Genomic DNA, 10,846 nt, shown 5'->3' with positions numbered 1-10,846 from the left:
TTTTTTAAATTAACCCTTTTTGCCATCACACTAGTTATGTCAATTATTTTTTGTACTGCGAATAGGTTATATATTTTGTGTTTGTGTATTAATAATTACCATATTATATTAGCATTATATGTTGCATAAAATATACAGCAAATTTCCTGGTAAAATGTACTGGCCGCCGTCTCCCTCATTATCAAAGTCTACTGTAAGAGACTAATTACCAAGCTATTGGAACAAGTAGAATGTTTCTGGGAAGCCTTCCAGCCTGGAATTTCTGTGTTTTCAGAGGTATATCCTCCTATTTTATTCAAAGGATGTACGTAATTTGGGGTTTTTCCCTTCCAACTGTTTAAAAGAGGCACACATCCAGCAGTGAAAGTATAATCTTCAGGAAACATACAAGGATTAGCTGTCACTTCAAGACCACAAACCAGAAGCTTATATAAAACAGTGAGTAAATTAATATTTCTTTTATATAATAATATAATATATAATTATAATTATAGTGAGAGATTTTAGTTATTACCGTATATACTCGAGTATAAGCCGACCTGAATATAAGCCGAGGCCCCTAATTTTTCCACAAAAAACTGGGAAAACTTATTGACTCGAGTATAAGCCGAGGGGATAAAATGCAGCAGCTACTGGAAAATTTCAAAATTTAAAATGGCTGGAGTTTTTGCAGTAGGTGCTGGGTGTTTTGATTGTCTGTCTGCCCCTTCCTTGAGCTTGACGACTGTGTTTTTTTCCCCCACTTGAAATTCAGCCTGGCTGAATATAGGGTATCTGCAGTGCTCCTATTAACCCCTTCCCGACGGAACAGGAGCACTGCAGATACCCTATATTCAGTAGACTGGGCACTTTCAGACACAGGGATACCTAATGTGTATGTGTTTCACAGTAATTTTCTACTTTTGTATGTATTCTAGGGAAAGGAGGGACTTAGAACTTTTATTTTTTAATTTTTTTTAAAGCTTCATTTTCCCCACTATTTTATGGGAGATTCTGTACATTGATATTGTGGCTGGTCATAGACCCCCCCCCCCTAAAAAAAAATATAAGCTGAAACTGTACTGAAAAAGTTGGCTTATAGTCGAGTATATACGGTATATAATTATCTTAGAATATAGTGAGAGATTTTTAGTTGACTGTGATATGTGTAGAGTTTTATCACATCTATTACGTTTTATATTTTATAATTACAAAATCAAGAGACATAAAAATTGATGCGTTTTATTTTCAGTACGCCTTCTTTGCGGCCTCTGACTTCACTGATCACAATGGGATATTTAGTCCAGCTTTTCCTACTTGTCTGTGGTAAGTGGTAATATTATTCAGATGATATCCTATGCTATTTCTTCTTTGTTTACTACACTGCACATTTTATCCTAAAATTTCATTGTGGTGGAATATTTCTTAGCAATGATAAAATATATTTTAAATAAACTATTGTACATCCATGTTGTGAACTATAGATAATTTTACTGTAAATTACATTAGATATCTATTGGTGTATGTAATTCATGCAGATCGATCGTAAAATAGAACCAGCGTAGCCCCGTTGGGAAAGAAAAAACTCTTTATTTAATCCATGAAAAATCTTTATACATGCATGTCACAATCTTGGAAACTGCGCCAGACTGACGCGTTTCGGATAAAGGTTTCCATTCTCAAAGTCTGGTTTTCTTTCCCAACGGGGCTACGCTGGTTCTATTTTACAATCGATCTGCATATTTACAGCTCCAAGCCGAAGGGGTCAGTTCCGTGCGATACCCGGCATCTCAAGGAAAGTTAAGTGGAACGGTTATATATCGATTTGAATTTCTGTTATTGCTGCTGGTAGCTAAATATTCCTTTTTCCCCCATCCTCAAATGATCATTATTGTATGTAATTCATACTTGGCTTTATCTTCTTGCAGGTTTTCCATTAATATATTTTACACACGGCTGGACGTATCATACATCACCCAACAACATGCCATACGATAGTGCCCAAGCATTTTGTAGAGAAAAGTACACTGACATGGTAGCAATTCAAAACCACGAAGAGAATAAGTATCTGAATGAGATATTACCTTTTAATGCAGCATATTATTGGATTGGCATTCGGAAAAATATTAACACTCAGAAGTGGACGTGGGTTGGCACCAACAAGGAACTCACAAAGGAAGCTGAAAACTGGGCTACGAATGAACCAAACAACAAAAATAAGAAAAAAAATGAAGATTGTGTAGAGATGTATGTAAAAAGGCTTAATGATACAGGAAAATGGAATGATGAGCCCTGTAGTAAGAAGAAAATGGCTTTGTGTTACACAGGTATGAAGTAATGGCATCAGACAATAAGAAAATTTAGAGCACTAGGATAAAAACCTTGGGGGAATTATTTAGACTGGTGATATATATATATATATATATATATATATATATATATATATATATATATATATATATTCATATTTATTAACTTAATTTAATTTAATATGGTCTACACCAGTTTTCTAGCATAGAGAAATAGTTAATTCCTCCAATATTGGATTTAGTAGACATCCACTTATTCTGTACAATATAAGGACTGCAATAGTAGGGGTGATATCACAAACAGAAAGATGCTGGAATCCCTTTTTTTATTCTACTGAAAGATTATTGGTTAATCATGAAATGTCATTGTGGATACTAGAGAAGGTAAAATGGGATGCTAAACCTCTTAATAATTTCCTTTCTCCTTCAGCTTCTTGCAACTCTTCCTCCTGTAACAACCATGGAGAATGTATAGAAACTATTAATGATTACCACTGCAATTGCTCTGATGGATTTTTTGGAAAATACTGTGAGCATGGTAAGTAAATATATGTTTTCAGCAAACCTTCTAATCATATATCTTAGAATCAGCAAAACATAAAGTCCAGAATCCACATCTAACACATTGCATTATTAATTTCCAGCTGTTACTTGTCCTGAGATGAAGGGAATTGATCATGGCTCAGTTGTGTGCTCTCACGTGAATGGGAATTTTTCCTACCAGTCAAGTTGTAATTTCACATGTTCTGATGGACATCTGTTGGTTGGTGCTGAAAATCTACAGTGCAATGGGAAAGGAGACTGGGGATTCCAGATTCCACATTGTAAAGGTATATACATATATATGGTACAGTCTGATCTTTTTCATGTTTTCATGTGGATTAGTAGTGAACTATAAATTAAGTGTACATATTGGAATATTCCATGTACATTTGATCAGGAACTAGCACTTCCTTGTAGATAATATTTTGGCATATGTTGCACTTCACATTTTTGAGCGCTGCATATATAAAGATAACTGTAATGCCTTTCTTATTAATCTACTAAACTCTATTTTCTGACATGATATTTTGTCTTATTAACAGCTATTCAATGCCAGCGTCCAGAACTGCCAGACAATGGAGTAATGAACTGTTCTATCGATGGGGAAATCCTTCCAGAGAAGTCCACATGTAATTATAGCTGCAAAGAAGGGTACACCATGGTTGGATCTGCTTCACTACTTTGCACAACTCCTGGCCAGTGGTCAGAAAATCCTCCAAGATGTGAAGGTAATAATCCTGCATACTCACTACTACCAAAGTAGAATTAGTCAGACAGAAATGATAAATCAATATCTATGATTAATATGACATAAACTTTTACTTTTTTTTCAGCTATTCAATGTGAATTTCCAGCAGCACCAGAATATGGAGCAATCAATTGTTCTAGCAATGGAGAAATGCAACCATATAATGCTACATGTAACTTCATCTGCAACGAAGGATTTGCTCTAGTTGGAGATCCATCAATTCATTGTGTGACTGATGGTCAATGGTCTGCAGAATTCCCAAACTGTGAAGGTACTAAAGATTTGTAATTCTCACTATATATTATTAAATTGTCAGTCATTTCTCATATAAGGCTCACAATGTAAATTCCTTATGCCTATGGAGTGTGGTAGATGTTGGCTGGATTTGAACTTAGGACTCCAACATTGCAAGAAAACAATCATAACCACTATACATAGTGTCATGGTGTCATGGTAGTACTGATATAAGAAGGAATTACTAATCATTGTAATTTAGCTGAACTACGTGTGACTAGAAAATCACAAATGTAAAAGCAAGGTGTCGCGACGACCAGTTTCGTAGCACTACATCTACCCTTCCAAAAGGCAACCGTCTATTTCCTGTAGCACAAACATAGAGATTTGCTTGTGGATTATATGTGGATTAAATCCTTCTACTCAACTAAAATCTGGAAAAATTCATGTCGCGATTTGTAATCTCTTGTTTTACATCTGCTTTATGTGAATGGGATTTTAGATTTCTTATTCACATGCATTTAAAAATGTTTGGCGTTACATTTAAGTTTGCAATCCATCCCAGAAACCACATCCTGGTTTAATGATTCTTGTAAGTAATCTTTATTCAACCATATTTCAAGAATCATGCAATAGGAAGCCTAATATTAGCACATCTATTATTTCATGATCATCTACTGTAAATATAATTCTACAATGAAACTGTTGCACCATCTATAATAGGAATATTTGTCTTGGTTTTCAGCTATACAGTGTGAGCGGCCAGAGCAGCCAGAACATGGATCAATGAGCTGTTCCAGCAGTGAGGAGACATCACCATATAATGCTACATGTAACTTCAGCTGTGATGAAGGATTTACTATGGAGGGCTCTTCTTCTATACAGTGTTCAGCTACTGCTCAGTGGACTGAAAAGCCTCCAAAATGTGAAGGTAAGAAATACGTTTGACTTTAATAAACAGTGTACAACATGTTGTGGATGGATGTAGATTTTATTTTGCTCCATTTTAGAATGCACATATTGCATATTTCAGGCTCTGTATATTCTTTATGCAGGTGAATATTGCATTGTCAGTCTGTACATTGCTAATTCTATACCCTATAGACACATACTGTATAAACTATAAACTAAATCCATATATTTTCTGAACAGTCATGCAGTGCGCCTCACTGACTGCCCCTGTGAATGGTCTACTGACATGCGACGATGGATCCAACTACAATTCCACATGTGCATTTTCCTGTTCTGAAGGCTATGAAATGTTTGGATCATCTGAGCTCCAATGCTTGTCTTCTGGGCAGTGGACGTCCTCAGTGCCCTTATGTAAAGGTAAAAAACAGCAACTGTTTCCACTTTAGAGGCACCTTTCAGATATAAAGGATTTGTTCACACAACTGTATCCGTTTCATGGACTTTAATCCATGCTGTGTCACTTTCTCCATCTTTGATGATCAAATGTCATCTGTTTCTCATCCAGTTTTAACTGATCATTATAATAACACATTGATTTGATTGGCATTTTTATTATCCAAACCGCTATTCTGTATTTAATTATACAATATGGGTGTCATTTCATTTTTACATCCATTAAAAACCTATTACTTTCTGTTGGCTCCATGTGTCCATCAAAATGAAGACACATAGAACAATTTTTATGTCAATAAAACACTCATTCACTGTCATTGTTTATTAAAAAACAGTGTGATCTACTTGAAAATAACATTACATGGCCATTTTTCATTGTTATATGAATAATAATTCTCGATACCATTGTTTGACTTCCAGCTGTTCAGTGCCCTTCTTTGACTTCTCCAAACAAAGGACACATGGTCTGTCAAGATACCACCAACTACAAGTCAGAATGTTCCTTTAGCTGCTGGAAAGGCTTCAGGTTGATCGGATCACCAGTACTTTCCTGCCAGTCATCTGGAGCATGGACTTCATCTCTTCCCCGATGTGAAGGTAAAGGATGAAACCTGAATAGTTTGGATATACAGTAGTAATAAAATGACATATTTAATGTTTATAAGTTAAATTTTCATCATTTATTTCCAATTATTTTCCAGCTGTCCAATGCCCTTCTTTAACTGCTCCAGAGAATGGTCAAATGACCTGTGAAGATGCAGCAAACTACGAGTCACAATGTTCCTTTAGCTGCCTGAAAGGCTTCAGATTGATTGGATCGTCAGTACTTACCTGCCACTCATCTGGAGCATGGACTTCATCTCTTCCCCGATGTGAAGGTAAATGTTGCAACTGTGCATCACTGCTACCTATGTCCTCTCACAACAAAGATAGACCACTCCTATCCATGTGCTGTGTAAGGGCATATGTAAATGTAGATGGGGAAGCACTGCTAACAATAAGCCATCCATATATTACGGTTAGCAATTTATATGTTTGGCTACATGTAATCGTATACATCTCCTGCAAAGGAAATATATAGTCTAGTGCAATGTCTACTGGCAAAAGCATGTTTCTGCCAGTGCCTGCACTGACCAGCTAATTTTTTCATCAAAGTTGCTAGAACAGATCATGCCAATAACAAATGCACATAAATAAGATGCATTCTCACTTCTTTCTTTGTCATTAAAAGGTTTTCTTTTTAGTAAAAATCCACTTCCTATTTTTGCAGCTGTACAATGCAGTCGTCTTCATACTCCTTCAATGGGAAAAATGAATTGCAGTGACATAGGTTTTGGATATGGTACCGTATGCAAATTTACTTGTGATCATGACCTGGTACTAAATGGGACCGATACCCTGGAATGTGACAGCAACGGAAGCTGGAATACACAAACCCCAACTTGTGAAGGTAAGTTTTATTACATCATGCAATTATTTATATATTATATTCTTTATATTTATTACAGCATACATTATCTATATTTGACATATCCTATTCTAAAGTTTTACATTTGCCTTTCCTCTATAGCTCAGAAGGTGACATCTGATACAGACACATATAAAGTAGTTGGAATTGTCACATCTGGAGCTTCTTTTTTGTCAATGGCTTCTATCATCATCTGGCTCGTAAAGCGCATGCGTAAAACAGGTAAATGATAAACTGACTAATATTGCTCATACAGCTATTACATCAAGATTAGAACTTTCTAATTATAGAACAAGATAATACATTTACCATCATATACTAACCATACATATTTTTTCTTTTACAGCAAAGAAATTTACACCAGCAAAGTAAGTCCTTATTCTGTGTCATACATTTTATTAGAATATTCATATCAAAAAAGACTGCATACTTATATTATTTTTGAATTCTCTTTGCAGCAGTTACGAACATCTAGAAGCATCAGGCATCTACCAGAATACTGAGAATAGCTGGGACGGTGTGTAATAAGTGGTAAGTGACTTTAACAATGGAGTATTTCAAGGTTCTTTAAATATTGTGCAGTATTCTCTGCTGTATATTCATACAAAGTTTATTTAGGGGGCGTTCACACTACCGTCAGTGTCCGACAGGTAGTGTTCGCTCCTAGTGTCCGTTCAAAATCTCGCACAGACATTAGGAGCGGACACTAGCTGTGTCGGTGACACTTGTCATTCATTTAAATGGTGATCGGGTGCATTCTTTTGCACTCCGTGCCCTTCCTTCACTGTCCGCATGTAAAGATGTCCGACTTTTCAAGCGGACAGAAAAACCTGACATGTAGGTTTTTTCTGTAGGTTTCTGTAGGTTTTTTTTATTACCATGTGCTCTGTATAATACTAGTATGTTATTATGCTGTAGAGGGGCCTTTGGGCCCCCTCATCCCCCAGGGCCTTGTAACACTGCTACCTTTACATCCCATTAGCTATGCCTGTGGTAAGCAGTGAGCTCCTTTATATATGCTGATTAAGCAATTTTCACCATTGCTAAGGTTGTTTCTCTTATACATAAGTGTTGTAATAATACTGAAGAAATAATTTATCGTATGATTTTTTTTCTGCAGTGCTCTTCATTTCTGTACTTGAAAAATTACAAGGAAACCGAGGCATCCATTCTTTCATTTGTGATACGAAACACTGACGTACTGTATGTGTATATACATGGTACTACTGAATTTTAGAGATATTAACCTAATTTGACAACCTTTTCCATTGTGGATAGTCGCATTAATCTACTGACGAAGCCTGAATATAGGAGACTTCCAGTGACTGCGGGAGTAAATGTTTTATCATGGTTGTATTTATGAATACACTGTATATCACAAAATATTCTCAAATATGAACCAAGTGTTGTCTGACACAATATGATTTATGTCAATGTAATGTGGCATATAAGTGAGAAATTCATAGATGACCTTTTGTTCTGGAGACCGCCATATTGGATTATAAGAAATGTTGTAATGCAGTATAAAATATGTATCTGTTTATAACAGACTGTGAAGTGTCATCCCAATGGGATGCAGAATATATACTTTTCTTATAAGAAAAAAATTATGTTTCATAGTTTATGGAAAATTCTAATCTATCACATTAATGAAATTGGCCCACAAAGGACAGTTTAAGGTTTGTCAATCAGTAGTGAGTGATCCCTACCTGATAATAAAGGTGCGGTTTTATCTCTAGACATTCTGCACACTATATACTTTTGTTTTACTATGTGGAAACTTGCTGTCATAGTGTGAAATGCATATAGACAGTGTGAGGTACAGAATAAAAAGTGTGTATTCAACTATTTATATAAATATAAGCAGTGGCATTAATTTATATTATGTTGTATATTGTATTACTTGTTACCGGATGATCTATAGCACAAAATATGCAAGTCCTTGTATATTATGTGTGATGTGTGAATGACTTGAGTAGCTCATCTATTAAAACTATTGTACATTGTGACACTAAATAATATTTAAAAATATTTATATTATTTATTTGATGTTTGTTTATTGTCTTATTATGTAATATAATGCTGTATAACATAAAAACATTTTTAGAATAAATTGTGTCTTTATCCATTATACATGTTTTGACTGTTTCTGTGGGGAACAGGGGCATAGCAGCGCATGCTTGTTTTATAGAGGTACTCATCTACAGAAAGAAACACCCTGCCTAAGTGGTCACTAGTAAACATTAAATAAGATATAATCACAGAAATAGAATGAATATTGCAAACATATCAATGTTATTAGGAACAAATAGTGAAGGGAGTATTACCAGGGGAGGTTCCCAATGCAGCCTGATACTGTTGGTGAGAGGATGGAGGTACGTGACAGGTGTGTCATAGGGAAGGAATTGGCCATGAGGTCATGGAGGGAGGGGAATGATGCTATATAAGGGCCGGGTTTTGTTCATATCATGACCACCATTATCAGAACGGTCACGCTGCTAACATCTCTGCTGACACATCTGAAAATAATAGTTATTACTACTTACTGTGAGGTTAGCATTTGCCCCTGATGAATCCTTATGAAGGGAATGAGTAGGAAAGTTTTTTATATGGAATTATAGCCAGTTATTTGTGCCATTGTACTATATTTGAAGCACTGATTTCCCACTATTTGGAGCTTTATCTCCTCTGAGTCCTGTGCGTGGCATTAGACCAGAAGTCTCAGGTTCAAGGAAGGGGTGAGGTCTCTTCAGATATGTTTGCGTGGTTTTTGATATTAGGAAGTTGAGTCAGTTTCATAAGAATTATGGTGGAAATCTGACAGCATTATTGGTGCAGGATTCTTTGGAGTACTTAGTTGGGGAGCATGGATCTGCATCAGACAACCGCATAATATCTTCTATTGATGGCGCGCTGATAAGTTGGAGTTGGTGGGTTTGTTTTTTTTTTATTGTAGCCCTTTATTAGGATTTAGAGATGAGCGAACAGTGTTCTATCGAACACATGTTCGATCGGATATCACACTGTTCGCCATGTTCGAATCGAATCGAACACCGCGTGGTAAAGTGCGCAAAAACTCAATTCCCCTCCCACCTTCCCTGGCGCCTTTTTTGCACCAATAACAGTGCAGGGGAGGTGGAACAGGAAGTACGACAACAGGGACATTGAAAAAAATACTAAAATCCCATTGGCTGCCGAAAACATGTGACCTCAGATTCCTAAGAACAGCGGTGGCCAGCTTCGATTCAGACAGAGCTTGCACTTCGACAGGGACGGAGGTCTCCGTCCATTTAGATAGGGATTATATTCTGGTAGGCAGGGATAGGATAGGAAGGAGAAGAAAACCAACAGCTCTTTTAAGAGCTACATTCCAGTGTCTTGTCAGTGTCCATCATAGTAACGTGGCATTGACAGGCTCAATCTGCGCAACCCAGCTTTCCACAGTGTGGAGGATCCTGAATGGAATACATTGAAAGTGTATTCCCATATGCACTCTATGCCCCAAATCCAGATGCCAACAGTGTGCACCCCCACCCCCACCCCTGAAACTAACTTGAAAACACTGTGTGTAATTCCCCTAACAATAACATTGGGGCTACATACACCCTCCATTTGTTGCTATTGGCATATAGTGCCAGGGTCTGACTGGTAATTGAAAAAAGATATTGGGGCTTTCATACCACCCTCAATTCCTGCTATTGGCATATAGTGCCAGGGTCTGACTGGTAATTGAAAAAAGATATTGGGGCCTTCATACCATCCTCAAATCTTGCTATTGGCATTTAGTGCCAGGGTCTGACTGTTAAGTGAAAAAAGATATTGGGGCCTTCATACCACCCTCAAATCTTGATATTGGCATATAGTGCCAGTTTCTGACTGTTAATTCCCAAAATATATTGGGGCCTTCATACAACCCTCAATTGTTGCTATAGGCATATAGTGCCAGTTTTGGAGTGTTAATTCCCCAAATATATTGGGGCCTGCATCCCCCTTAATTTGTTGATATTCACATAAACACCCAGGTTCTGAGTGTTAATCCCACCAAATATAACAGACGAGTATCTGTGTCTAGATGCTCAAACACTAGAGTCTCCTCCATCTCCGGTCGATTTGGTGGCGGATGACCAGCAATCCACCCTCATCGACAACGATGAGACCCAGTTGCCATCAGGGCAGCCAGTTGACATGAGAGTTGTGCAG

At 36.8% G+C, this 10,846-nt stretch overlaps 1 protein-coding gene across 2 annotated transcripts; it reads left to right on the top strand.

The window, feature by feature from the left end:
- Positions 1–360: 360 nt before the first annotated feature.
- Positions 361–8,650, top strand: LOC142218080 (E-selectin-like). 2 transcript variants are annotated; one of them, XM_075286518.1, is made up of 16 exons: positions 361–438; positions 1,232–1,305; positions 1,908–2,306; positions 2,719–2,826; positions 2,933–3,118; positions 3,374–3,559; positions 3,665–3,850; positions 4,559–4,744; positions 4,966–5,142; positions 5,599–5,775; positions 5,880–6,056; positions 6,449–6,628; positions 6,749–6,868; positions 6,993–7,014; positions 7,105–7,177; positions 7,767–8,650. In XM_075286518.1, exons 2-15 carry the CDS (start codon positions 1,269–1,271, stop codon positions 7,169–7,171), a joined length of 2,208 nt encoding a protein of 735 aa, XP_075142619.1. In that variant the 5' UTR covers positions 361–438; positions 1,232–1,268; the 3' UTR covers positions 7,172–7,177; positions 7,767–8,650. The 2 variants fall into 2 exon arrangements, with proteins under 2 accessions (XP_075142619.1, XP_075142621.1); XM_075286520.1 differs by lacking the exon at positions 5,880–6,056.
- Positions 8,651–10,846: the final 2,196 nt, after the last annotated feature.

This window comes from Leptodactylus fuscus, chromosome 9 (assembly GCF_031893055.1).
Source record: "Leptodactylus fuscus isolate aLepFus1 chromosome 9, aLepFus1.hap2, whole genome shotgun sequence".
Taxonomy (NCBI): Eukaryota; Metazoa; Chordata; class Amphibia; order Anura; family Leptodactylidae; genus Leptodactylus; species Leptodactylus fuscus.
This window is presented reverse-complemented; position numbering and strand designations above follow the sequence as displayed.